Genomic DNA, 27,891 nt, shown 5'->3' with positions numbered 1-27,891 from the left:
GGGTGGCGGCCACTCGATGTGTCCCTTTCATATTGATGTTTCTCTCTCTTCCTCTCTCTCCTTCCTGTTCTATCTGAATAAAAAATGGAAAAATGTCCTCGGGTGAAGATAAAAAACAAAAACAAAAAAAATAAATATATAAAAATAAGTAGGAAAATATCCTCAGGTGAAGATTAACAGAAACAAAACAAAAAAAGATGTTAGCATTAAGAGAAATTTAGTGAATACAGAAACTCTTTACACAGTTTTTGCGTCTAAATTATTTCAAAATAAATATCTTTTTTTACAAAGGAAAGAAAAATATACCTAATGAAAGTAGAAGGAATAAGCCCAGCGATGCGGCTCAGTAGATTGAGCGTGGTCCCATGTAGACTGAGAGGTCCCATTTAGATTCTGGCTCAGGATACATGCCTGGGTTTTAGGCTGGATCCCCAGTAGGGGGCGTGCAGGAGGCAGCCAATCCATGTTCCTCCCTCACAACGATGTTTCTATATCTTAAAACAGAAAAGAAAAAAAAAAGTAGGAGGAATAAAATAATAAAGAGCAGAAATTAATAAAATAGAAAACATGATGGAAAGAATTTAAAAAGTCAAAATTTGGTTCTTCGATAATACCAATAAAATTGACAAACCTCTGGCATTCAGAGTTTTTTGTTATTGTGGTTAATCCTCACCCAAGGACGTTTTCCTATTTTTTTGTTCAGGTAGAGTGGGAGGGAGAGAGAGAGAGAGAGAGAGAGAGAGAGAGAAACATCGACGCGAAAGGAACACATCGAGTGGCTGCCACCCGCATGACCGACCAGGGCCCGGGGACAAACTGCAACCGAGGTACATGCCCTTAGCGGGAACCAAACCCGGGTCTCTCAGGATCGCAGGCCGATGCTCTAACCGCTGAGCCAAACCGGCCAGGGCTTTCCATTGATTTTTAGATAGTGTGGAAGGGAGGAAGGGAGAGAGAGAGAAACATTGATGTGAGAGACATCGATTGATTGCCTCCCACATGACTCTAACTGGAGCTGGGGATCGAACCTGCAAACCCGGCATGTGCCCTTGACTGGCGATTGAATGCATGACCCTTTGGTCCTTGGGCTGATGCTCTAACCGCTGAGCCAAACCAGCCAGGGCTAATTTTTTTTTTTTATCTTTACCCGAGGACATTTTTACATTTATCTTCAGATAGAGCAGGAGGGAGAGAGGGGGGAAGAGAGAGAGAAAAACATGTGAGAGAGACACACCGAGTGGCTGCCACCCACACGACCCCAACCGGGGCTAGGGACAAACTGCAACTGAGGTACGTGCCCTTAGCGGGAACCGAACCCAGGACTCTCCAGTCCGCGGGCGACGCTCTAACTGCTGACCTGAACCAGCCAGGGCCAGAGCTAATTTTTAAAAAAGAAGGCACAAGACAGAATCATAGATAGAGAGCAGGCAGACAGCTCTAGTGGTGAGGGGATGTGGGGGTATAGGTGGGAAGGGATTGAATAAAAAAGAAAAAAAAGAGAACTCATGGACATGGACAACAGTGTGGTGATTGTGTGTGGGGGGGTGGAGGTGGAAGAGGGCATACAGGAGATAAATAGTGATGGAAAAAATAAATAAATAAAATAAAAACAAGAAAAAGAGCCACAAATTAACAATAACAGGAATGAAAAGGGAGACACAACTACACCTGTTAGACAATAAAAAGTATAAAGATATTATGAACAACTTTATATTTATATGTAAAATATATTAATTTTATATATTTATATTTAAGTTTACATGAAAATAGACAAGTCCCTATAGAAAAGTGTAACTCAGCAAAACCAAAACAAGTAGAAATAGAGATTCTGGTTACTCCTATAGTATTAAACTAATTGAATCAGTAGACAAAATCTTATCACAAAGAAAACCCCAAGCCCATATGGCTGCACCAATAAGATTATCCAAACATTCAAAAGACAAATAATGCTATCTTGTACAAAGCCTTCTAACTTCCCCTACACATTAAAGGTAGCATACTTGACACCAAATGCTAGTAAGGACTGTGTGAAAAAGAAATACTGCAGGCTCATAAACATAGAAGTAAGTTCCTAAGCAAATTATCAGTAAAATGAGTCTAGTAATGTAGAAAATAAATAACGGACTGTACCCAAGTTGGATTTATTCTAAAAATGCAAGGTTAGAGATGAGAAATGTAATTAACCTGACACTTCTTTAACAGGTTAAAGAAGAAAAATTGTACCATCTCAACGAATCCAGAGTGCATGTGTACATGTTGCCATAAAACCCCACGAGGCACATCACACCAGGAGGGGACAGGTGGCTAAGAGCCACAGAGAGATGGTGGCTGGGCACAAAGTCTGAGCCAGCTGCTGAAATGGCACCTCGATTATTGGCAGCTTTCTCTGGAGTGCAGTTTTGCACTGAAAATGTAAATCCTTTTAATTCTTAACTGGAACATTTTTATAAGCATATTTATAGTAAAACAACCATTTGAGTTTATGAGAAAAGTAAAATAATAAATTTAAAAATATAAAATTGGGGGTGCAGTATCTTGAGGTGGGAGACAGATGTGATGGGGAAGAGGAAATAGGAAAACTTAGTGATGTTGCTAATACTCTGTTTCTCAAACTGGGATGTTTATTTTATTACCCATTCCATTGTTTATGTATATTTGAGATTATTTATTTATTTAAATGTTTTTATTGATTTATTTAGAGAGAGAGGAAGGGAGAAAGAGAAACATCAATGTGAGAGCGATACATTGATTGGCTGCCTCCTGTACGCCCCCTACGGGGGATCAAGACTGCAACCCAGGAATGTGCCCTGATCCAGAATTGAACTGGGATCTCTCAGTCCATGGGACAACGCTCAATCCACTGAGCCACACCAGTGGGGCAATTATTATTTATTTTTATTTTTTTATTATTGAAAATATTACAGATGTCCCCCAACTGACATCAATTATTTTGTACGTATCACACATTTCATACTTTTAATTTTTTTCGTTATTGACTTTACTTTTTCAAAAATAATATTTCTTTATTGGTTTTAGAGAGAGAGGAAGGAGGAGGGAGAGAGAGAGAGACATCGATGAGAGAGAACATTGATTGGCCACCTCCTTCATGTCCCCCACTTGGGGTTGAACCCACAACCTGGGCATGTGCTCTGACTAGGAATCAAACCAGTGACCTCTTGGTTCATGGGTCGACGCTCAACCACTGAGCCACACCGGCCAGGCCATATTTCATAATTTTAAAAAGTGAACTCAATATGCTGCCTCCAAACCTGCTGCTTTGTCTGGGATTCTCCATCTTAGCAAATAATTTTATCCTCCATCTAGGAAGCTGGAGTAGCTGGGCTCTCCCTTTCCCTCTCCCCCACACTTAATCAGATACTGAATTCTGGCCCTCCGTACCTTTGGCACCTCCGCCCACCTTGTCCAGCCCAAGAGCAGGCTGTCTTTCTCCCTCCCACCACTCCTCCGGCTCCAGCTGGCAGCCCCCTCCCTCCTCCAGCCCCCCCCCCCCCCAGGATAATACTCCCAGTGCAGGGATGCTTAGCCATCTCCTGCTTAACCCCTGGCAGTATCTTTCCACTGACCCTAGTGTAAACCCCAAAGTCATTAAGAGGCTGTTTACAGGGCCCTGATCTTGCTCCGCCCACATCTTCTGTCACTCTCAGCCTTACTTCCCAAGCTCCAGTCACCTAGCATTCTGTTTGTTTCCTAACATACACCCAGACTTTCAATTCAGGCCAGAGGGTCTTCCCACTAACTGATCCTTATTCTTTTCTCCCTTCTACCCAGCCTACCCTCTAATCATCTTATGGTTTTATCTAAAATGTCACTTCCTACCCTGGCTGGTTTGTTCAGTGGTTAGAGCATTGGTCTGCAGACCAAAGAGTTGCAGGTTCGATTCTGGTCAAGGGCATGTATCTTGATTGTAGATTCGGCCCTGAGACACGTAGGTATTTCTTTCTCTCTCTCCCTCCCTCCCACTCTATCTAAAAAAACCCAAAAAATCAATGGAGCTCGGCCGGTGTGGCTCAGTGGATTGAGTGGCTCCCATGGACTGAGAGGTCCTGGTTCGATTCCTCCTGATCAGGGCACATGCCTGGGTTGTGGGCTCGATCCCCAGTAGAAAGCATGCAGGAGGCAGTTGATGGATGTTTCTCACATGATGTTTCTATCTCTCTCCCTTCCTCTTTCTCTAAAAAAATCAACTAAAAAAAAAAATCAATGGAGCCCTGGCCAGTTCAGCTCAGCAGTTACACTGTTGGCCTGTGGACCAGAGAGGCCGGGTTCAGTTCCCGCTAAGGGCAGTTACCTCAGTTGCAGTTTGTCCCCAGCCTCAGTTGGGGTTGTGTGGGTGGCAACCAGTCGATGATGTGTCTCTCTCACATCAATGTTTCTCCCCCCCGCCCCCTGCTCTGTCTGAAGATAAGTGCAAAATGTCCTCAGGTGAGGATAAAAAAAATTTTTTTTTAATCAATGGAAAAATATCCTCTGGTGGGGATTAAAATTTTTTTTAAATAGCCCTGGCCGGTTTGGCTCAGTGGTTGGAGCATCGGCCTATGGATCAGAGAGTCCCGGGTTTGGTTTCTGCTAGGCGCATATACAAAAATAAAAAATAAAGAACACTCCCTGCCTTGGGGAATAAAAAAAATTTTTTTAAATAAAATAAAATGTCACTTCCTGATCCCATTTTTATTACTTTTTATTATTAATTACCAGGTGTAGTCTTTGAAAACCTCCCTCTCTTCTAATCTGCTTCACTTTTTTAAAAAAATATTTTTTCTTTATTGATATTAGAGAGAGAGGAAAGGAGAGGGAGAGAGAGATAAAAACATCGATAAGAGAGAACATCGATTGGCCACCTCCTACATGCCCACCACTGGGGATCGGGCCCACAGCCTGGTCATGTTCCCTTGCCAGGAATCGAACTGGCAACCTCTTGGTGCATGGGTCAACACTCAACCAGTGAGCCACACTGGCCAGGCTGCCTCACTTTCTATATCCCTGACCTCCAGCCAAATGCAGATCTCCTAGGAACTCCAAGGGCCCGTAGAGGATGGCAGAGCCACAAGATAGAAAGAGCCTGGGTTCTCCAATAATCAGGTGGGAGCTTGCCCTCCAGTTGTTCCTCTTTCTGTCAATGAGATCTATTATGTGTCGTTGTGTAAAAATTACCCCAGAACTCTGCAGTTTAAATTAAAAGAATTTATTATCTCTTTGTTCTATGGGTCAGGAATTCAGGAGCAACGTATTTGGGAGAGAGAGACTCACAGTCACACATGAGGTTGCAGTCAAGATGCTGGCCAGCCCTGGCCAGTTTGGCTCAGAGGTTGGAGCGTTGGCCTGCAGTCCGGAGAGACCTGTGTTTGGTTCCCGCTAAGGGCATGTACCTCAGTTGCAGTTTGTCCCTGAACCCGGTTGGGGTCATGTGGGTGGCAGCCAGTCGATGTGCTGCAGGTGCCTGAAGGTTTGGCTGGGGCTGGAGGATTGCCTTCCCAGGGGGCTCACTCACATGACTGTTGGCTACAAGCCTCTGTTCCTCACCACATGGACTTGTCCATAGGGCTGCTTGAGTGTCTTCATCCAAAGCAAGTGACCTAGGACAAAGAGCAAGCAGGAAGCCAAAGAACCCTTTGTGACCAGGTCTCTGAAGTCGCACACCATCACTTTCATTGTATTATATTCATTAGACGTGAGTCCAGCTGACACTCAAGGGGAGAGGAATTAGGGTCCACCTAATGGGGAGGAGTCTGTGGTTACATATTTTCCTTTTATTTCTTTATATGGTTTATTTGTATCTTAACTTTATTTTCTGGATCACTTTTGCCAGAGGTTTGTCTATTTTAATAGCTTATTCAAAGAGCCAGTTTTGACTTTGTTAATCATCTCTATTTTAGCTGTATCTATTTTATTAATTTTTATCTTTGTCATTTCCTTGCCTTTTATTGATATAATTCATATTCCATAATGTTCACCATTTTAAAGTATACAATTCAGCCCTGGCTGGTTTGGCTCAGCGGTTAAGAGCGTCAGCCTGCGGACCAGAGAGTCCCAGGTTCGATTCCGCTAAGGGCATGTACCTCAATTGTGGTTTGTCCCCAGCCCTGATTGGGGTCGTGTGGGTGGCAACCAGTTGATGTGTCTCTCTCACATTGATGTTTCTCTCCCCCACCCCCCCCTTCCTCCTGCTCTATCTGAAGATAAATGCAAAAATGTCCTCGGGTGAGGATTAAAAAAGAAAAGTGTACAATTCAGTGGCTTTAGGTATATTCACAAAGGTGTGAAACTGTCACCACTATCTACTCCAGAATATTTTTATCACCACCACCCCCAAAATACCCCATAGCCATTAGCAGTCACTTCCAATTCCCTATTCCACCAGCCCCTAGCAATGACTAACTACTTTCTATCTATATGAATTTTACTATTCTGGACATTTAAATTTTATTTTATTTTATTTTATTTTTTGGTACGTGCCCCTAGCAGGAACCGAACCTGGGACTCTCTGGTCCCCAGGCTGAGGTTCCAACTGCTGAGCCAAACCGACCAGGGCTGGACATTTAAAATAAATGGAATGATATAATATGTGGCCTTTTGTGTCTAGCTTCTTTCACTTAACCTGTTTTTAAGGTTCATAAATGTTGTAGCCTGTATCAGTACTTCATTGCTATTTATAGCTGAGTAATACTCCATTGTATGGATATATTACATTTTGTTTATCTACTCATGGACATTTGTGTTGTTTCCACTTACTGGCTATTATAAATAATGCTGATATGAATATTCGTATACAAGTGTTTGTGTGAACAGATGTTTTCAAATTGCTTGGATGAGAATTTCTGGGTCATATGGTAACTCTATGTTTAACTTATTGAGAAACTGCCAAACTGTTTTCCAAAGTATCTGTACTATTTTACCAGAAATGCATGAGGGAACCAATTTCTCAGAATCCTTCCTGACACTTGTTACTGTGTTTACTTATAATATCCTAGTGGGTGAGAAGTGGTCTCTCTTTGTGGTTTTGATTTGCATACCCATAATGTGCCTATTGGCCATTTTTATATCTTCTTTGAATAAGTTTCTATTCAAATCCTTTACCCATAAAATTGGGTTTCTTGTCTTTTTATTATTGAGGTATAAGAATTCCTTATATATTATAGATTCAAATACCTTATTAAAAATATGATTTGCAAATATTTTCTCCCATTCTGTGGGTTGTCTTTTTACTTTCTGAATGGTATCCTTTGAAAATTTTGATGAAGTCCAATTTATCTAGCTTTTCTTTTGTTGCTGTGCTTTGTGTCATATCCAAGAAACCATGATCTAACCCAAGGTCATGAAGATTTATGCTTAAGTTTTCTTCTAAGACTTTTACAACTTTAGGTCTTACATTTAGATCTTTGATCTGTTTTGAGCTAATGTCTGTGTATGGTGTAAGGTAGAGGTCCCAGCAGCATTTGTTGACAAGACTATTCTTTCCCCATTGCATTGTCTTGGCACCCTTGTTGATAATCAATTGACCATAAATGTATGAGTTTATTTCTAGACTTTTAATTCTACTCAATTGATTTATTTGTCTATCTTAATTAGTGTGGATTTGTATTAAGTTTTTTTTTTTTTCTATCCTCACCCAAGGACATTTTTACATTTTTATTTTCAGATAGAGCAGGAGAGAGAGAGAGAGAAACGCTGACGTGAGAGAGACACATGGAACAGTTGCCACCCACATGACCCCAACCAGACAGGGACAAACCACAACCGAGGTACGTGCCCCCAGCAGGAACCGAACCTGGGCCTCTCTGGTCCGCAGGCCGACGTTCTACCTGCTGTGCCAAACCGGCTAGGGCTGTAGTAAATTTTAAAATCAGAAAGTATAGCCCTGGCCGGTTTGGCTTAGCAGTTGGAGCGTCGGCCTGTGGACCAGAGAGTCCCGGGTTTGATTTCTGCTAGGGGCACATACCAAAAATAATAATAATAAGATAAAATAAAATAAAATCAGAAAGTATGAGTACTCCAACTTTATTTTTTTCAAAAACTGTTTTATCTATTCTGAATCTCATGCATTTCAATGTGAATTTTATTTATTTTATTTATTTATTTATTTATTTAATCCTCACCTGAGGATATTTTTGCATAGAGTGAGAGGGAGAGAGAGAAACATCGATGTGAGAGAGACACACTGACTGGTTGCCACCCACATGACCCCAACCGGGGCTGGGGACAAACTGCAACTGAAGTACATGCCCTTATTGGGAACCGAACCTGGGTCTCTCTGGACCTTGGGCTGACGCTCTAACCGCTGAGCCAAACCAGCCAGGGCTATTTATTTTTTAAGTATGGAATGTTTCACAAATTTGCGTGTCATCCTTGAGCAGGGACCATGCTAATCTCTGCATCCTTCCAATTTTAGTATATGTGCTGTGGAAGTGAGCAGTCTACATAATTTTAGGATCACCTTGTCAATTTTTGCAATAAAGACAGCTGGGATTTTGATAGGGACTATTGAATTTTTATTTTTTAAATATGTTTTTATTGATTTTAGAGAGAGAGGGTAGAAGGGAGAAACATCGACTGACTGCCTCCTGCACACCCCCTACTGGGGATCAAACCTGCAACTCCTGGCATGTGTCCTGACCTGGAATTGAACTGGTGATCTCATGGTGTATGGGGCAACGCTCAGTCAACTGAGCTACACTGGCCAGGCAAGGGACTATTGAAATTTTAGATCAGATTTGGGGGGTATTGCCATTGAACAATATTAAGTCTTTGAATCTATACATATGATGCATCTTTCCATTTATTTAGATCTTTAATTTCTTTCAGTGATGTTTTGTAATATTCAGTGTACCAATCTTATACTTATTTTGCTAAGTTTACTCTTAAGCATTTTTTGTGTGCATTATAAATGGAATTGTTTTCTTTTTCTTTTTCTTTTTTTTTAACCAGGGGAGAGCACAAACGCAGTTCCCCACTACCACAAATTATGCAGTCCAGTTTCCCACATTTGGGGAAATCGCAGGGGTCAGCACATCCGGAGTGCAATGGATAAGCCTTGCCCTGAGAAAACCACCTTCGTGATCATGGTATCTCTCCTGCCAGGTAAGTATTGGAATTGTTTTCTTGATTTCATTTTTGGTTTGTTCATTATTAGTGTATAAAAATATAGTTGATTTATTTTTTAAATCCTCACCGGAGGATATTTTTCCGTTTATTTTCAGACAGAGTGGGAGTAGGGAGCAAGAGAAATATTGACATGAAATAGACACATCGACCGGTTGCAGCCCGCAGGACCTGGACCAGGGCTGGCGAACCACAACTGAGGCATGTGCCCCTGACCGGAATGGAACCTGCGACTCCTTGGTCCGCCACTGATGCTCTAACCGCTGAGCCAAACCGGCCAGGACTACAGTTGATTTTTACATATTAATTTTCTATCCTGCAACCTTGCTGAACTCGTTTATTAACTCTGATAGTTGCTAGAAGGTCATAGATGGCTTCATGGAGAGTCAACTCAGTCACAGGTTACAAGCTAAACTGATTAGGTTAAGGTAACATGTATCAGTACCTCATTCAATGGTAGTTAACAGGTGGTGGTGAAGGTAACTAAAACCAACAGGATGGAACTCAATGCTAATCCCAGGACAGGTCTTGTTAAATCTCTGGACCTCAATTATCTCACGTATGAAATGAGAATGGCACCACCTAACTCATAAACTTTAATGATGGATAATAAATGAGATGACAAAATTGCAAGGCATAAAGTGGGTGCATTAGCTTCAGTCTGCCAATGAACAGACTGAGTTGGCACAAACTTAAATACCAGGCTGCACGAGAGGAGAGGGAGCTGTGCCTATGGCCCAGAACTGAACAGAACAAGGACAGTAAAGCTACAGGGAGGCTTGCGGGAATGCAGCACTGAAGTCAACCCTTTTGAACAGAACATTCCTATCCCAAGATTATCCGGCATTAAAGATCTGCCTTCTCCCGCACATCTGACTGCCCCTCCCATACGTACCACAGCTAACGTTCCCCCAAGGCAGACTCTGATCACCCACCCGCCCACGGACAGCGTCTTCCCACTCTCCGCCCACTGGGGTGGAACTTAGACCTAGGCAACGCTGCCTTCCGCCCCTAGCAACCGCTCACCTGCTTTTCTCTTCCTATAGGCCAGCACATTTCCTTTATTTTTCTTACTGGTCCGCGTAACTATAGCTCGACCAATCACTAGCAGCCACGGGGACCCAACTCATTCCCACACAATTTGGGGTGATCTTGGAAGAGACAAATTTTTTCTTTTCTGAATTTCGTTTTCCAAGAAAGCATCTTATTTCCCAAGCTATTGTGAAGCCCCCTGTAATGAGTTTCTAAAACATTTTGTCTTAGGCCTGTATGTCTAGCCCTTGCCTACTCCCCACGTCCAGTGGTACGGCCCACATAATGCTCCACCTTCCAGGCACTTTGAGAGCCGGAGTCCTCCGCTAGGTAAGAGGCTAGTCAGCGGAGGAGACGATACCATCTGTGACTAATAAATAGGGGGACTCTAACCATCCTCCGGGTTGCCCTGTCCGACCCCGGCCACCTATTGCATCGCTTGCTCGAACCGTGGGCACGAACCCCAGATATGGTGATAGGACAACTGCTCCCAGCACCAAGAAAGGCACGCGATGTGGACAAGAGAAGGGTGCACTTGGTACGGCTCACGCCGCGCCCCGCGCTTCCGGAAGTGAGGTGTCTCACCCTCGAAGTTCCGGCTAGCAGGGGGTGGAGGAGTGTTGTTAACCGGGACGCCTCCGCAGTCGTGGGGTTTGAGCGGGCTCGCGGCGTTGGGCTCCTGGTGAGTGGGCCGGGACCCGGTCCGGGTTGTGGTTGGAGTTGGGACCTGGACCTTCCCCTCGAGGTGTCCGGGGTCGGCGCGCCCCTGGCCCGCCGCTCGCTTTCGGTCAGTCAGCTGGCGGTAGACCACAGGCGCCCGCGCGGCCGCTCTCTCTGAGCCTGGGCCCCGCCTGCGACGCTCGCAGCTTCTGGCGCTTACAGGTGCGCGATCGCGGGGCGACCCAGGTCTCTCTCAGTCCCGCCACTGCATCCTGTCGGTCGGCCGTTTCTCCGGTGCCTCTAGTTGACACTGCCCCGGGAGTTGGGGAGCACCAAGGTTCCAGACTGACGGACCCCGCCCGCTCCCGCGGGGCGCGTGTCGGAGCTGCCCACCCTGGCAGAGCTGTCACCGGCCCGGCTGCGCCCCCCAGCGCCTTGGCTTCTCCCAGCCCAGGCCGCACGTTCCCGCTGCTGGAGATGACTTTTGCATCCCACGCGTCATCTTAACTTTAGGGTCAGTGGTAGCAGTTCTCCCCCCTCCAACATTGCTGCCTTAACTCATTCCTCCCTAGGGGCAGCGGCTTGGCAGGCAGAGAGGAAGGAGCCCTAGATTTGAAACAAGACTGACCCAGGCTCCAGAGCCTGCGTCAGTGGGATCACTTAACCACTTTGAGTCTCAGTTTTCTATTTGTAAAATGGGGGAGCATATGCTATTCTTGACGTGTGATGATTGTAAGGGTGAAGCGAGCTTTTCTTTCTTCTGTTTACTGACTAGGCGTTTCCAGCACTAGTTAGGTTTGCACCATATGGGCATCACACAAGTGAGTCTTTCCTTTCCCCATGCAGGTTTCCAGGCCAGGGCAATGTTCCGCACCGCAGTGATGATGGCGGCCAGCCTGGCGCTGACCGGAGCAGTGGTGGCTCATGCCTACTACCTCAAGCACCAGTTCTACCCCACTGTGGTGTACTTGACCAAATCCAGCCCGAGCATGGCAGTGAGTTGAGGGCTCAGGGAGAGAGGAACTCCTGGGAGGGAAGGAGGAGGTTGCTTGAGACGGGGGTGGGGCTAGAGATCAGGTAAGTAAGAGAAGTGAAGTAGCCACCAGCTGCCTAACTTTGAATAAATTGTGATGGGGTGTGTGTGTGTGTGTGTGTGTGTGTGTGTGTGTTGGGGGCGGGGGTTTTCTGAATGATGAGCGCAAGGCAGAGCAAATCCAGAGCTGACCTCAAACCACAGCCCCTCTTTACTCCTAGGTCCTGTACATCCAGGCCTTTGTTCTTGTCTTCCTTTTGGGCAAGGTGATGGGCAAGGTGTTCTTTGGACAGCTGAGGGCAGCAGAGATGGAGGTAAGGTGTTTGTGGCCCCAAAGGTGAGGGCCAGGGAGCTAGGCAAGAAGAATGTCTTGAGTTCCACATCATGCCTTGCCCAATCCCCAGCACCTTCTGGAACGTTCCTGGTATGCAGTCACTGAGACTTGTCTGGCCTTCACTGTCTTTCGGGATGACTTCAGCCCCCGTTTTGTTGCGCTCTTCACTCTCCTTCTCTTCCTCAAGTGTTTTCATTGGCTGGCTGAGGACCGTGTGGATTTTGTGAGTGGGGGGGGTCTCTGGAGCAGACAGAAGCCAGAATGGGGGCAGTGGGCAGGCTTGTGGAGTGAGGGCTGGGTTGGGGACGCGGGGTGAGCCCCAGCCTTCTTGACAGGACCTCTCTCTGCTCTGACTCAGATGGAACGCAGCCCCAATATCTCCTGGCTCTTTCACTGCCGCATTGTCTGTGAGTGAGACCCATACGAGGGAAGAGGAGGGAGCTGGAGGGAGAAGAGGCACCATGGAGGATTGGAACATGAAAAGTCACTAACCATGGACCTGTACTCTAGAGCACAGGCTGCCCCCTCAGCCACAGCTGTACAGGAAAGATAATTTAGGAAATTAATTTGCATCATCTCTGTCCTGTTCCACTCCAGAGCTTCTCAACTGCCTGGCCCCTTGGCTCTTTGCCTCCTCACCTGGAGCTTGGGCTGCCCCAGTGCCCCACTAGGCAGAATTGGAGTTCCCAGGGGGCCGGGTCCAGTGGTGTGTGCCCACCTGACTAGAGGCTGGGACCATGGTGGGCTTGAGGGTGGGAGCTTAGAGCAGGAAGTGGCTGCCAGGCCCTGGGCTGACCCCTCCAACCCCCCATTTGGGGGGTCCCCACAGCCCTTATGTTCCTCCTGGGTATCCTGGACTTCCTCTTCGTCAGCCATGCCTATCACAGCATCCTGACCCGAGGGGCCTCGGTGCAGCTGGTGTTTGGCTTTGAGGTAAAACTGGCTTGGGAGGTTGGGAGGACAAGCCTGAGGTGGCACTGCATGTGCCTTGAATAACCCAACAAATCCTTTACTGAGCTCCTGCTCTATGGCCAGTGCCATGCGGCCCACCAAGGAGAACCATCACTCAGTCCCAGCCCTCTACACACCCACTCCTAGGAGAGTGGGGAAGGCACAGAAAGGCGCCTGTGAAGGAGGAGTCCTGACCTGGTGCTCAGGGAAGGCTTCCTGGAAATTGATGCCAGAGAAGCTGCTGTTGATGAACAGAAGGAATTAGCTTGATGGACAACTGGGGAGGTGTGTCCCTGGCAGAGGAAGAATGTGTTCATTGACAACAGCTTGCTTTGTTGAGTGCTTATTGTATGTCAGGCCCTGTGCTGAGCACTTGACCTGCATCTCTTTTACTCAGCAAAGCAACATTGTTATAAAGGAACAGTTCTGTCATTTTACAGACAAGCAAACTAGTTCAGAGAGGTCTAATGGGATGCCATAAGTCACACCAGCTAGTGCGTGGAGAGGCTAGGAAGACCCTGGCTGTGTCCAAGCCTGTGCTTGTACTGTTGCACCCTGCTGTTCAGAGGCCTGGGGTAGGAATGTGGCTAGAGCAAGGACGGGCTGCATGCTTATGCCTCCTCCCTCCAGTATGCCATCCTGATGACTATGGTGCTCACCATCTTCATCAAGTACGTGCTGCACTCCGTGGACCTCCAGAGTGAAAACCCGTGGGACAATAAGGCCGTGTACATGCTCTACACAGAGCTGTTTACAGGTGAAAGAGCCTGGGCCTCCCCTGACCTGGACTAATGTCCTTGGCTCTACCTCCCAGGCTCTGTGACCTGCTGCTCTCTGCATACCCTTTCCCCCCCACCAGGCTTCATCAAGGTTCTGCTTTACATGGCTTTCATGACCATCATGATCAAGGTGCATACATTCCCTCTGTTTGCCATCCGGCCTATGTACCTGGCCATGAGGTGAGTCCAGCTGAGCCATGCCCTGCCATACCCCTGACACCTATTTGATCCCTCCCCTCTCCCCCAACTCACACTGAAACTGTCCTTTCAGGCAGTTCAAGAAAGCTGTGACAGATGCCATCATGTCTCGCCGAGCTATCCGTAACATGAACACACTGTGAGTGGGCCTGTACTAGATGCTCTCCTAAGCTCTGCCCTAGCTGCGATCCTCCAGCCTCCAGCTCTGGTCTTGATATGTCCTTGGCCTGTTCTAACCAGGTACCCAGATGCCACCCCAGAGGAACTCCAGGCAATGGACAATGTATGCATCATCTGTCGAGAAGAGATGGTGACTGGTGCCAAGAGACTGCCCTGCAACCACATTTTCCATACCAGGTGGGAGGGGCCCTGGGAAACCTGCACATCAGGGGACAGGCTCTGGGAGAGAGGTCCCTAGGGACCTGCTGACCATTGCCTGGCCCTGACCCTCAGCTGCCTGCGCTCCTGGTTCCAGCGGCAGCAGACCTGCCCTACTTGCCGTATGGATGTCCTTCGTGCATCACTACCAACCCAGTCACCACCACCCCCTGAACCTGCGGATCAGGGGCCACCACCTGCCCCCCACGCTCCACCACTCCTGCCCCAGCCCCCCAACTGTGAGTTGTCCCTCATTTGTCCTAATACACTGTTGAGCACTTTCCCTGGGCTGGGTATGGGAAATCAGAGTCCCTTGCCCACTAGAAGCTGTCTGGGTGGGGTGGAGTAGGGAGGTCAAGGAAAGAGACATAGATGGTCACATGTAGTCAGTGCTGAGCTCAGAGAGGACCTGTGGGAGCAGAGGACGTAGTGCCCAACAGTCAGCCCCTTGCCTGTGATTTGGACCTTTTCTCACTACCTCCTATCCTCTCTGCAGTCCCCCAGGGCCTCCTGCCTCCCTTTCCTCCAGGCATGTTCCCGCTGTGGCCCCCCATGGGCCCCTTTCCACCTGTCCCACCTCCCCCCAGCTCAGGAGAGGCTGCGGCCCCTCCATCCACCAGTGCAGGTGAGCCTTTTGGGTACTGCGACAACCAGGGAGGTGGGAGGAATGGAAGCAGAGGCCCCTCGACACTCACAGACTTCCTGTTCTTGCTCTTTAGCAGCCCTTTCTCGGCCCAGTGGAGCAGCCACAACCACAGCTGCTTCTGCGGCCTCTGCCCCAGCACCTGGCTCTGCCCCCACCTCTGAGGCTGCCCCTGCCCCAGGCTTCCCTTTCCCCCCTCCCTGGATGGGCATGCCGCTGCCACCACCTTTTGGTAAGCAGGGCCACTCTCAGGGTTATTCTGGGGGGTGGAAGGGTGTCAGGCCCAGACAACCCAGCCTAAGCCTCTACCTCTCTCTAGCCTTCCCCCCAATGCCTGTGCCCCCAGCTGGCTTTGCTGGGCTGACCCCAGAAGAGCTGCGGGCTCTGGAAGGCCATGAGCGGCAGCACCTGGAGGCTCGGCTACAGAGCCTGCGCAACATCCACACGCTGCTGGATGCTGCCATGCTGCAGATCAACCAGTACCTCACTGTGCTCGCCTCCTTGGGGTACGTCTGCACAGGGGACCAGGGTGGGCAGCAGGGGCATGGAACTGCCAGAAGGATCCCAGCAGTGGTTCTTGGGCTTTTTATCTTGTGCCATCCTGTGATACCTGTCAATTCAGACCACATACCTCTCCATCAGCCCACTCACCACCCATCCAGTCAGGGTTCCTGGTGCCTTTTTATCCTCCCACTGCAGAAGGCCTGTCTGGGTCTCGTAGGAGTGAGGATTATTAGCTGACATGTGGTGACACTGTGACTAGGACTCAGTGCCTCTGATCTGAGACAGCAAATAGTCACTTGGAGCCAGCCTGGCCCAAATTCAGGTTCTGGTCCCATTATGCACATGCTTTGTGACCACCATTATCTTATTCAAGTAGAAAACGTTCTCATTCCTATTCACAGGCACATGTACAAAGTGCTTGGCACCCGCTCTGGCCGGTTTGGCTCAGCAGTTAGAGCGTCAGCCCACAGACTGATGAGTCGTGGGTTCAATTCCCGTCAAGGGCATGTACCTCGGTTCATCCCGGCCCTGGTTGGGGTTGTGCGGGAGGCAACCAGTCGATGTGTCCCTCTCACGTCGATGTTTCTCTTTCTCTCTTCCCCTCCCACTCTATCTGAACAAAGATGGAAAAATATCCTCGATGAGGATTTTTTTAAAAAGTGTCTCCCCCCCCCCCAACAATGACAGCGTGGGCATGGAGGGGAGCTTGAGTCTGAGACCTGAGTGCTCTGTTTTATTCAGTCAGATGTCTTAGTAGGTACCTTAAAAGGTGCCTGGCACCCCAAGGTGGAGGCTCTGCAGTGTAACAGTGAACAGGCCTATAGTCCCTGCCTACAAGTGGTTCATAATCAGTCTATGGTATGGAATCGCAAGAGTTCCTACATATGTTCACTCATGTCTGATGGTCACTGGGCTGCAGAGGCTCACCAAAGACAGGAGAATCCGCCCAGTTATGCCAGGATGCCAAAGTTGGCTCACCTCTTGTCCCTTCTCTTCCTAGGCCCCCCCGGCCTGCCACCTCAGTCAACCCTCCTGAGGAGACTGCCCCTACAGTTGCTGCTGCCTCCTCCACCAGCATCCCCAGCCCTGAGGCCACCCCATCTCCAGGAGCTTCCCCACCAGCCCCTGAATCTGAAAAGCCTCCAGGTAGCTGTGGTCAGCCTGCAGGGGGGTAGGGCAGGGGACTTCTCTGTGTTCCACTTCTGACCTTTTGTCCCCAGCACCAGAGCCATTGGGCACCGAAGAGCTGCCTGAGGATGGGGGGCCTGATGCAGCAGAACTCCGCCGCCGCCGCCTGCAAAAGTTGGAGTCCCCTGTTGCCCACTGACATTGCCCCAGTCCTGGCCCCTGCTCCCACTCTCTTCGAGCAGACCTTGCTGGAACATGTCCTGCCACCAAGTGCCAGCTCCCTCTCTACCTGTACCAGGGAGTAGTAACCCCCAGCTGAGACAGAGGAGGTGGCATCCTCTAGGCCAAGTGGAAACAGGCCTAAGGCCCCAGGTGACTCCAGCCCTTACAGTCCTGGGCAGCCATGGGGATCCTGAGTCAGTTCCAGCCTTCTTCTCCAACCCTTCAGCCATGTGTTCTGCTGGGGCCATGAAGACAGAACAGCACAGCCTCTGAGAAGCCCTGTCCCCCCACCCATTTCTGGGAGAAGGGGCAGCCCCTCTGAGCCCCACTTGTGTGTATGGAGTCACACTGCAGTACCAAACAGTATTAGCTCCCATTCCAAAGTGTGGACTTGAGGGGCTGGGGGCAGGCCATGAACTTGCTCCCTGGCCTACCAACCAAGACTGGTACCGATGTCCTATTCTTACCCTAAACTCCCCGGAAGCCCTTTGTGGTGGTGGCTGTGTCCCTTATGCCCTGTGACATTTCCATGTCTTACTGGCAACCACACAACTCAGGGAAAGGAGTGCCTGGGGGCGGAGAAGCAGGAGGGCAGCACTGAGGGACACTGCCTGCCAAGGCCCCTCTCTCCCTGTAGCTTGTAAAGTGAGACTCCCTGGTCTCACCCAGCAGCCACTGCCCAGCCTCACTCCAGGCCGAGGGCTTGTGTGTCTGCTCCGGAACCACTGCAAGACCCAGAATCTACGGAAGGCCACACTTCTCAACTTACAGAACTTTCTTTAAGTTTAGAAGAATTGGAATTACTTCCTTGCTATTTTCTTTGGCTTAAATTTGTTTTTGAATTTGAATGCTTGACCCCAGGAAAAAGGAGCCAAGAGTGTCAGGCTCCTGGTCTTTCCAGTTCAGAAAAGGTTCTGGGCCAGGTTGGGAACACAGGAGCCAAGGCCTGCCTGTCCCTGTCTCCACCCCCCACCCCCTTGGTTTTGTGTTACGTGAGTTGCTGGAGAGTTTCAGATGATTATTTAATTTGTAAATATTGTACAAATTTTAATAGCTTAAATTGTATATACAGCCAAATAAAAACTTGCATTAACAATTGGTAGAGCTGGTGTCATAGGATCAGTGTGCCGGGTTCCTTTTTCTTGCTCAGGCTGTAGACTTGAGAGTGACCTGGAATCTCTAGGACTGAGTTTATTTATGCAAGCCAGCACTATTCTTGGGCGCTGTTATTAAACTAACAGGAAAATATACCCATATTACATGTGAAAAAACTTAAGTCCCAAAGGTTAAGTACCCTGCCTTAGGTCAGAGACCAAGTAAGGAAGCCAGGCTCTGAAGCCTGTCTTAGCCAGTCTGATGCTGGGGTGGGGGTGGAGACTCAGGCTTTTAGCCCTTGTGACAGGACAAGTGTGAAGATTCATTGGCTGGGGGTGGAATGGGGTAGCAGGCCAGCATCTTCTTACCTGCACACACCCCTGTCCAGCCTTGATACCAGGTCAGCAAGCAGGAAAGCATGGCCCTGTGCTGGGCTGGTAGCAGCTCCCAAGCACCCTCTTGTGGGTAGACGGGCTACAGCAAATCACTTAGATGAGTGGAGATGGAAACAATCAGGCTCAATTCTAGTCTGAATGGAGCAGAGGTGATTGGGCCTTCTACCTCACCATGGGTAACAAGAATGAACTCAGGCTGACATGGACATGCTGTCCCCTTGTGTCCAGCAATGCACTTGGAACTGAAGACTTCTAGTACCCACGTCAGGCATCTGTATTCTCTGTAGCCTCCACCAAGCCAGGTCTGGCCTCGAGCAAGGGCTTGGGAATATTTGCAGCAGTGAGTGTGAGGGCCAAGGACGGAAGATGCCCAATAGGTCTATCCTGTACTACCCTCCCCTAAACTTGGTTGGGGTATCACTTCCACCAGAAGGGTAGTCAACAACCTCCAGAATTTGAATAACTGACTCAAGGAGCTCCAATGAAGAAAAAGCAGGAACAAACTAAAATCAGGGGCAGGGGCGGGACAGCAACTAATGCCCCACCACTAACTCAGCTGTTTCTAGTGGGTCTCCAATATAAGATGTTACTCCCCCAGTGCTGGCACCTGTGCAGATGGTCCCGTTTCCCCCTTTATGTAAGCTAGGCCTACTCCAAAGCCCTTTAGCCCTCACCCTACCCTGCCCAAGCCCTTAGCCCTGGTCTCTGTACCCCAATCCTAGTTGCTCCAACACCATCTCCCCCCTCCTGAGATCCCCTGGATTCTAGTCTGTGGGGAACACCATCATGCAGGCTGCTCAGCTAGGCCTCAGAAGCCCTTCTCTAGGAGCCAGGTTTTTAGTTGCTGGTCAAAGTAGCCCTTGACCCGCAGGGTACCTGTCACCTCATTGACCTGGGTGATAGGTGTCTTCCCCAGCAGGGGGCTCAGAAAATCTTCCACATCCTTCTGCAGGGCCTGGAGGAAAATGACAAATCAGGCCTGGTCAGGAGACCATCACCTCTAGCGGATTCCCATCCCATCAGGTCTAAAAAGATCACAATTAGACCCTGACCCACCCACACACTTACCCAAATGTCTCCCTCCACCTTGCGGATCACAGTCATCTGGCGGTTGCCATGTGTGATATCCTTATAGACAGGGATGTTGTGCATCCGAGAACGCCGCACATAGTAAGGCAGGTTGGGTGGAGGATCTGGGACAGGGAAGGATGGAAATAAGCCAAATCTTCCCAGGTTTCATCCCACCTCAGCCAAGGCCTTTCCCCTCAGAGTCTGCAGAGGATCAGTACCCTACAGCAAAGCCACCTCCAGACTTCAGGTCAGGAGACCTGCTCTTTCCCTAAGTTTAGAGCCAGGACACTAGTACCTCAACACCCAGCACAGGGCCTGGCACCAAAAGGTGCTTAAGGAAAAATTATGTCTCCGTGGATCTTTGGGTCCTCCTATGGGGCCAATCCTTGCCCTTCTCTGTGTCAGGAAGACTAAAATGAATCTCTGGCACAAAGGATGAGGATTTCCAAGCATTGAACACCTATCACATGCTGGACTCTGCACTAAGTGCTTTATGTGCCAAGCAGATTATCTCCATTTTGCTGAAACTGAGGTTGGGAGAAGCTGACTAACTCAAGATCACACTGGCAATAAATAGTAGAGCCAAATTTAGACCCAGAACTGCTCAACTCCCAAGCTGTGTTCTCAGTTATGGTACATGGCCTCTTGGGGGTAGGGGTCCAAGCTCTTGGGTCTTCTCTCTATGCTTCACTTTTCCTGCATGGGAAGACCTTATCCCAATAGTGTAGATGGATGGTTCCTTGTAAAACAGGGCTTCTTGAATATGAGACAGATGCTAGTCCTGTGAGAGCTCAACACAAGTCCTGAACCCACTGAGTTCAGAGTCTCAGCCTGAGCAGGCCAACCACTAAGAAGGAGTACCTCCTTGCAGCCTCTAAGCCATCCCCACCATCCAGCTCACCTCTAGGGGGCTGCCAGCCACTAGGAGTAGGATAATGTTCATGCTTTGGGGGCTTTGGGATGGTGGTGGGGGGTAACAGGCGCTCCACAAACTGGTATTCATCCACAGACTCCACGAAGTTGGGGTAATTGGGAGGTCCCTGGGTCTGGCTCTGGCTCTGGCTCTGAGGCAAAAACAAAAAAGCAACCATCTCTCCATCAGCCCACTCACCACCCACACAACACAGGATAGACAGAACTTTAGCAGAAGAGAAAATTAACATTATAGGTGGAGAGAATGGCATAAATGGCTGGAAACAGGAAAGTATCAAGCTTCAGTTTGTCAGGGTGCCTTCTGAAGGGTCTGCCCCTCCTAGTCTCTCTTGGGACTCAAATGATGAGTGTGTGTACACTTCTAAAAAGCCAATTAACTGGAAGTCTGACCAATATGGCATATTTCAGTATTTAAAACTTTCTTTTAAATGTTCTACTGAAATGTTCTAGTTCTGGGTTAGGTACTTTCAGCAACCATGATAGTTTTCCATTCACATTCATCCTGTCGTGATCCTCCCTTACCTGGAAGGTTTCAGTATCATACACACACCATCTGACACTGTACTAAGTGCTTTTCACGTATTGTTTTCACTTAATTCTTATAAAGTGACAAGTTACCTATTGAATTACCCCCTTTTTTAATCCAAGGAAGATTAAGGCATTAAGCAGTCTACCTAAGGTCACACTGCAGTCTGTCCTCCCAACCTCCAGCCTTAAGATCCTTTTTGGACACTTCTCCCAACAGATACCATGGGGTCCTGATAGGCCCCGGGGTTACAATGAGCACAGGGAAGCAGGATGAAGTGGCCTGTACGTCATGAGTTCTGGGTTCCCAGAAATGTTGCCAATGATAGGACCGACCTGTGGTCCCTGTGGACCAGTTTCCCCTTCAAAAAATTAGACAGCGATAGTCGATGTACAGCCCCTCCCAGTTCTGACTAACCGGGGTTGCCCTCCAATCAAGTTCCAACTCTCACACCCCGAAACGGGCACCAGGTCCCTTCACCTTCCTTTTCAACCTTGTATCTCAACTATAAAAAAGGTCTCCCTGATCAGATGAGAAAACTAAAGCCCCAAGTAGGAACACGATTTTCAAGGTTACAAGGAATGACAGTGAGCCTCACACCCAGCCCTCTGCCCCTCGCTCCAATCTCTGTGCTCTCACCAGCCGCCGTAGCGCGCAGCCCGGCTGAACGCCGATTTTCCAGCCCCGCAGCGAAGCTCGGAACACGGCCGCGGCCATCTTGGGCTCCCCGGTAACTTCACTCTTCTGCGCGCGCAACCCGCCTACTCACGCTGCTTCCTGCGCACGCCTCTCGGGGCCAAAAGAACGCCTACGCGTAGCGTAATGGGCGGGGTTAAGGCGACCGTGGGCGGTACAAATAGCAGAGGCTAGCGTCGTCGCTCAGCAGTGACGTGAGACGCAGCAGGCGATTAGGACGTGTGCGCTCTTGTTCCTTCCTCTTTCTCGACTCCATCTTCGCGGTAGCGGCAGAGGCCGCAGTTCAGGTAGGGTTGGATGCACGGTTGACTCCGGAGGGCTTCATAGCAGGTTGGCTGCGAGGTCCGAGGGCACGGGAAAGGTAGAGGAAGAGGGGCTGCTCTGTGGGCGGGGTTCTTGTCCCCACCCGACCTCCTTAGCAGGCAGGCCCGGTCTTACCACGTGAGACCCGCGATCGTCCCCGGCCTGCCGCCGATTCCCCGATTCCCTTTCTCCCAGGATATTTCTTCTCTTACAAGCACTCCTTTTCCTCAGTCGCCGACATGCAGCTTTTTGTCCGCGCCCAGGAGCTACACACCCTCGAGGTGACCGGCCAGGAGACTGTCGCCCAGCTCAAGGTAAGGCTGCGTGGTGCTCCCCAGGCACCATCCTGTTGTGTTCTTTAATCTCGCTTCCTGTGGGAACGCTAATGAGCCTCATTTTTGCCTGTAGGCTCATGTAGCTTCGCTGGAGGGCATCGCTCCAGAAGATCAAGTCGTGCTCCTGGCAGGCACGCCCCTAGAGGATGAGGCTACCCTGGGCCAGTGTGGGGTGGAGGCTCTGACCACTCTGGAAGTAGCCGGCCGTATGCTTGGAGGTGAGCTGGGGAGGACCGTCTGTCCTTTGAACTGTTTGGAAGCTCCTAATGGGTATAGCGATCAGTGTCCTCAATTCATGGTGGTTCTTTCTGTTTACCTCAGAATTCTAACTCTTCAGAGATCCCTGGAAGACTGCGCCAGAGTATAGTTCTATTCCAGTCACTTACTATACCCTGTCTGTTTCCCAGTTTTCTTACTAAAATTAGAAGATTAGACCAGATCCCCAAGGTGCGCTTCAGTTCTTGTTTAAAGTACAAGGCTTGAAAAATACTACAGTGAAACTCGGAACATACCAGACTAACATTCTGGGTCAGATGTCAAATCTCTGAAATTTTGTTTTCATTTCCTGTTGGACACAGCTTGCCTGTAAAGGCTTGAATTAAGGGAAAAAGAATCCTTGCTTTCCTAATCCTTGCTGTCCTCCTTTCCCACCACAGGTAAAGTCCATGGTTCCTTGGCCCGTGCTGGGAAAGTAAGAGGTCAGACCCCTAAGGTAAGTGAGAGTATTAGTGGTGTCCTTTAAACTTTTTTTCCTATCACAGAGAAGCCAAGACCCTTGGTTCTTGACCTGTCTTCTCTCTCTGTTGAGATGAGCCTGGGGAAAGATGGAAGAGGTCAACCAGGCTCTCATCAGCCTTTCCTTTTCCCAGGTGGCCAAACAGGAGAAAAAGAAGAAGAAGACTGGTCGGGCCAAGCGACGGATGCAGTACAACCGGCGTTTTGTCAATGTTGTGCCCACCTTTGGCAAGAAGAAGGGCCCCAATGCCAACTCTTAAGTCCGTTGTAATCTGGCTTTCTCTAATAAAGCCACTTAGCCTAGTCATCTTATTTCGTTTTCATTTGCAGGGCGTCGGAGAGATACAGCATCTAGGGGTGGTGGTATGTCCACTATAATAGTCTCATTTTGGTTTCTTGGCAGTGTCAAGTAAGGAAGAGGCAGAGGTCCTTGGCTGGTTGGGAAGTGGGGGGGGTGGTAAACTAAAAAAAAGATTTTCCATGAAAACCAGTAACAACAGGTGTTGATCCTTCTTTCAAATGTAGGGTTGGAGAAATTTTTTTTTTTTTTCTGGTTAAAGTCATTTATTGAATTTATTCATTTATTGATTTGACATACTTCCCACTCTAGTCTAGCACATGATACAATTGGGATAGGCCAGGTGCTGACACAGGAAATGAAGGGAACCCACAGCAGGGGTGGGGGAGGGGCTGCTTTGGGGGCTAGAGTAGAAGAGCCCCAGAGAGTTGGAGAAATTTCTGATTTCAAATAACTTGATAATACACCCAAATCCTTCTCTCTTTTTTGTTTTTGTTTTGTTCTTTTATTTTTTTTATCCTCACCTGAGGACATTTTTTTTGCATTTATCTTGAGAAAGAAACATCTCAACGCGAGAGAGGTACATCGACTGGTTGCCACCCACCTGATGCCAACTGGGGCTGGGGACAAACTGCAACTGAGGTACACGCCCTTAGCAGGAACCGAACCTGGGACTCTGGTCCACGGGCCGACGCTCTAACCACTGAGCAAAATCGGCCAGGACTGTTACTGTTCTTTTATTTATTTTTTTCTTTGTTGATGTTAGAGATAGTGGAAGGGAGAGAGAGGGGGATAGAAACATCGATGAGAGAACATTGATGGGCCGCTTCCTGAATGCTTCCAATTGGGGATTGGGCCCACAACCTGGGCATGTGCCCTGACTGGGAATTGAACCAGCGACCTCTTAGTGCATGGGTCGATGCTCAACCATTGAGCCACACCAGCTGGGCTACTGTTCTTTTAAACAGTAGATAGTAATCATTGTGGTTGGAGTTTTATAGAGGCAGCATTTGGAAGGAAGGGAGGAGTTCCAGTAGAAGAAATGTCAGGGAATGCCAATCTGTCCTTTCCCTGAATTTGGGACTGACTGTGGCTTTAGTGAGAGTCCAGAGCAGGAATTTGGAAAGTGTTGCCTGATTACATTGGCACTGGGGTGGTCTTGTTTGTACTTCTGATTGTATGGCTGATCTGTTGATTGTTTCACTGTTCCCAAAAGTTGAAAGTTGAGTTCTCAGACTGATTCAAGTTTGTAACACATGCATGCCCACACCTTCATTCAGCTAAGATATTTTTTTAACTGGCCGCTTCCTAGAATACAGTATACCATAGGGTAAAGAAAGAACTTGGGTTCTGGACTTAGACTGTCTTGAGTTTGAATCCTTGTTCCATTTGTAAATATTTAATCATCCTGACCAGGTAGCTCAGTTGGTTAGAGCATTATCCCGATACACCAAGCTTACGGGTTTGATCCCTCATCAGGGCACATACAAGAATCCACCAATGAGCCCTGGCCAGTTTGGCTCAGCGGTTAGAGCGTCAGCCCGAGGTCCAGAGAGACCCAGGTTCGGTTCCCACTAAGGGCACGTACCTCGGTTGCAGTTTGTCCCCAGCCCTGGTTGGTCATGTGGGTGGCAGCCACTTGATGTGTCCCTTTCACATCGATGTCTCTCTCGTCCTCTCTCCCTCCCACTGTATCTGAACAAAAAATGGAAAAATGTCCTCGGGTGAGGATTAAAACATAAAATAAAAGAATCCACAAATGAATGCATAAATAAGAGGAGCAACAAATGGATGTTTCTCTCCCCCTTCTCTAAAGTAAATTTAAAAAAATTAATAATAATCTCTTGACAGTTGCTGTGAAGATTAAATAAAGGATGGAAAGTGCTTAGATCAGCACTTACCACATAGTAGGTACAAATATATTGGCTGTTTTTATCTCTAGTTAGAAAGACCTGGCACCCTCCCTTCTAAGGATTGTGATTCACTGTGGGCAAAGTGAGGAAACTCCAAGTGTTATTAATAGCCTCAAAGGAAATAAAGTAGGGTTCTGTAATGAAGGGGGTTGGGTAGACAGACATACTATCCTAGGAAAGGTCTCAAGATGGGATGTGTGAGACCTGAAACGAGCTAATTGGGTGGTGACGTGGTGAAAGTTTCTGCGAAAGAACTGTGCAGTCAGACATGGAGAGGAGTTTGGGCCCAAGTGCAGTGAAGAGTCACTAAGGGCAGGGAAGGATTTTAAGCACAGTCTTGATGTGATCTGACTTGTAATCTAATATTTTCTCTGGTTGATTTTTCTGGTGGACGGGCAAGAAAGAGGAAACTAGTTAAGGTGGTGTCATCCAGTTGAGGGGCAAGGTGGTTAGACCACAGTGGTGGTGGGATGTAAAAAAATGAACAAACTTGACTGTTGCACTACTTCACTGATCAACTCACTTTAAACAGACGTAAAGGTCACCAAATCCACCTAGATCTTGGTAGGGAAATATATGATCCACATCGAAATAAATACAAGGTATTTTGAAGGCAGAACTGACTAGGTGGGATTGGATGGGAGTGAGGTGAGGGACCAAAGAACCAGAGCTTACTTTCATGGTGTCATGGATCAACTCAGTGCTTGTGGGTTAACGCCCCCACTCTGCCACAAACTGTAAGCTCCATTATGATAGAACCCCATCTATTTGCTCACTGTTTTGGGTACCTCGTGTGGAATCTGCATTTTAAGTTGGAGGAGGAAATCAAACAGGAGCTCAGATATTTGTTAAATGTTGCTTTGTTTTGAAGAGGGAAAATGCCGTCCACACACACCCAGTCTAGGCTAGGTACCCAATCTTGGCCTTTCCACTCTCCCCACTTTGTCCGTTTCCCTTAGTATCTCATTTCCCATGAACCTGGCACAAACAATGACCGACTTCTGCCTCTACGCTTTATAGTGCTAAGAAGGCAACCCACCAGGTAGCTAGCTGGTGCCGGCTAAAGGCGCCTTCCTACTTCACCCCGGCACGGCGGGGCTCTGTCCAACTGCTACTTGAGAGAGGGGTGGGGTTTGGGTTCCGAGTGTGGGCGGAAGTTGCCGAGAGTCTTCGGGAAGCTTTGACTCGGCCCTCCGTCGGCCCCAAGAGGCGGAAGTAACCGAGAAGCGCCGGAGGCTGCCGAGCTGCGGCCCCTGTGCGCTCGCGGGTGGCACGCGGAGCCAGTTGCCATGGAGCCGGCCGGGCCCTGCGGTTTCTGCCCGGCGGCCGAGGCCCGGCCAGCGCGCTACACCTGCCCCCGCTGTAATGTGCCCTACTGCTCACTGCGCTGCTACCGGGCGCATGGCTCCTGTGCCGAGGACTTCTACCGCGACCAGGTGCTGAGAGAGCTCCGCGGCCGCAGCGCCTCTCCCAGCCGCCTGGCCAGCGCCCTCCGCCGGCTGCGTCAGCAACGCGAGACCGAGGACGAGCCGGAGGACGCAGGCCTCAGACCTGGCCCGGCACCCGGCGGCCTCTTGGGGCTCTGGGAGCGACTAGCCCCGGCCGAGAAGGCGGCCTTCGAGCGGCTGCTGAACCGTGGCGAGGCCGGGCGGCTGCTGCCCCCGTGGCGGCCGTGGTGGTGGGGTAGCGGGACCGGGCCCCGACTTCTGGAGGAGCTGGATGATACCCCGGGCGGTGAGGCCGCGGAGCTGGAGCCCGCCCCTGCGAAGGCACCACCGGGACCCGTGAAGGATGCCGCTGCCGCGGGGTCCCCGGCCGCCGAGGAGACGGTTCTCCGAGACACCCCGGCGGCCTGCACCCCCGCCGTGCCCACCCGGATCCCCACGCTGGCCAGCTTGAGCCGCGGCCGGGCCTCGCCGCTCGTACGCTTCCAGCTGCCCAACGTGCTGTTCGCCTATGCACACACTCTTGTCCTGTATCACGGCGGCGACGACGCACTCCTCTCTGACTTCTGTGCCACGCTGCTCGGCGTTTCGGGAGCCCTGGGAGCCCAGCAGGTGTTTGCCTCTGCTGAAGAAGCCCTGCAGGCCGCAGCTCACGTGCTTGAAGCGGGCGAGCATCCCCCCGGACCGCTGGGCACACGGGGTGCCATGTGCGAGGCCGCCCGCATCCTGCTGGGCCAGGGCCCTGCCAACCAGAAGGGCTACACACTGGCAGCACTGGGGCACCTGGTGCAGACCCTGGGCCGGGCCCGGAAACAGGCTGAGACTACTGAAGAGCGAGATCGCCTCTACCGCGCCCGGAAGAAGTGCCAGTTCCTGCTGGCTTGGACCAACGAAAATGAGGTGGTCCTCCCAGCCCTGGCTCTGGACTGTGCCAGGGCCCACCGAGCTCACGCTGTGGCAGCCGAGGAGGTGGCAGCCCTCACTGGGGAGCTGGAGCGACTTTGGAGAGGTCCCCTACCACCTGCGCCGAGGACTCTCATTGAGGAACTCCCTGGCTGAACTGCGTGGACTCCTTGTCATCAATAAAGCTGTAAATGGTCTGAACTGTCGGCGGTGCCCATTTCTGAGAGACAGCTCTTGTTCCCACCCACCCCCAGACTCTGGGGC

The 27,891-nt window shown here is 49.5% G+C and overlaps 4 protein-coding genes and 2 non-coding genes across 7 annotated transcripts; 3 read left to right on the top strand and 3 right to left on the bottom strand.

The window, feature by feature from the left end:
- Window positions 1-8,327: 8,327 nt before the first annotated feature.
- LOC118629121 lies at window positions 8,328-8,431 on the bottom strand. Its single transcript, XR_004959369.1, has one exon. It is a non-coding gene; the product is annotated as a U6 spliceosomal RNA (small nuclear RNA).
- Window positions 8,432-8,940: 509 nt separating this feature from the next.
- On the bottom strand, window positions 8,941-9,104 carry LOC118629117. The gene has a single exon (XR_004959365.1). It is a non-coding gene; the product is annotated as a U1 spliceosomal RNA (small nuclear RNA).
- Window positions 9,105-11,342: 2,238 nt separating this feature from the next.
- On the top strand, window positions 11,343-17,702 carry SYVN1 (synoviolin 1). Its single transcript, XM_036258722.1, has 15 exons — window positions 11,343-11,804; window positions 12,064-12,156; window positions 12,247-12,399; window positions 12,535-12,583; window positions 13,006-13,109; window positions 13,758-13,884; window positions 13,987-14,086; window positions 14,178-14,243; window positions 14,345-14,461; window positions 14,558-14,721; window positions 14,979-15,107; window positions 15,202-15,357; window positions 15,445-15,631; window positions 16,630-16,775; window positions 16,850-17,702. Exons 1-15 carry the CDS (start codon window positions 11,616-11,618, stop codon window positions 16,954-16,956), a joined length of 1,887 nt encoding a protein of 628 aa, XP_036114615.1. The 5' UTR covers window positions 11,343-11,615; the 3' UTR covers window positions 16,957-17,702.
- A 704-nt stretch (window positions 17,703-18,406) lies between these two features.
- Window positions 18,407-21,728, bottom strand: MRPL49 (mitochondrial ribosomal protein L49). The gene is made up of 4 exons (XM_036258721.1): window positions 21,639-21,728; window positions 20,442-20,604; window positions 19,538-19,662; window positions 18,407-19,424 (listed from the first exon to the last, which is right to left on the bottom strand). The coding sequence occupies exons 1-4, from the start codon at window positions 21,714-21,716 to the stop codon at window positions 19,278-19,280; spliced, it is 513 nt and encodes a 170-aa protein (XP_036114614.1). The 5' UTR covers window positions 21,717-21,728; the 3' UTR covers window positions 18,407-19,277.
- A 147-nt stretch (window positions 21,729-21,875) lies between these two features.
- On the top strand, window positions 21,876-23,375 carry FAU (FAU ubiquitin like and ribosomal protein S30 fusion). Of its 2 annotated transcripts, none has more exons than XM_036258866.1 (5): window positions 21,876-21,982; window positions 22,230-22,312; window positions 22,407-22,551; window positions 22,990-23,045; window positions 23,203-23,375. In XM_036258866.1, exons 2-5 carry the CDS (start codon window positions 22,238-22,240, stop codon window positions 23,326-23,328), a joined length of 402 nt encoding a protein of 133 aa, XP_036114759.1. In that variant the 5' UTR covers window positions 21,876-21,982; window positions 22,230-22,237; the 3' UTR covers window positions 23,329-23,375. The 2 variants fall into 2 exon arrangements, with proteins under 2 accessions (XP_036114759.1, XP_036114760.1); XM_036258867.1 differs by having other exon boundaries at window positions 21,880-21,982; window positions 22,194-22,312.
- A 3,165-nt stretch (window positions 23,376-26,540) lies between these two features.
- ZNHIT2 (zinc finger HIT-type containing 2) lies at window positions 26,541-27,824 on the top strand. Its single transcript, XM_036258568.1, has one exon. The coding sequence runs from the start codon at window positions 26,569-26,571 to the stop codon at window positions 27,781-27,783; it is 1,215 nt and encodes a 404-aa protein (XP_036114461.1). The 5' UTR covers window positions 26,541-26,568; the 3' UTR covers window positions 27,784-27,824.
- Window positions 27,825-27,891: the final 67 nt, after the last annotated feature.

This window comes from Molossus molossus, unplaced genomic scaffold, assembly GCF_014108415.1.
Source record: "Molossus molossus isolate mMolMol1 unplaced genomic scaffold, mMolMol1.p scaffold_m16_p_13, whole genome shotgun sequence".
Lineage (NCBI taxonomy): Eukaryota > Metazoa > Chordata > Mammalia > Chiroptera > Molossidae > Molossus > Molossus molossus.
The sequence above is the reverse complement of the archived record's forward strand: the minus strand, read 5'-3'. Positions and strand labels throughout refer to the sequence as shown.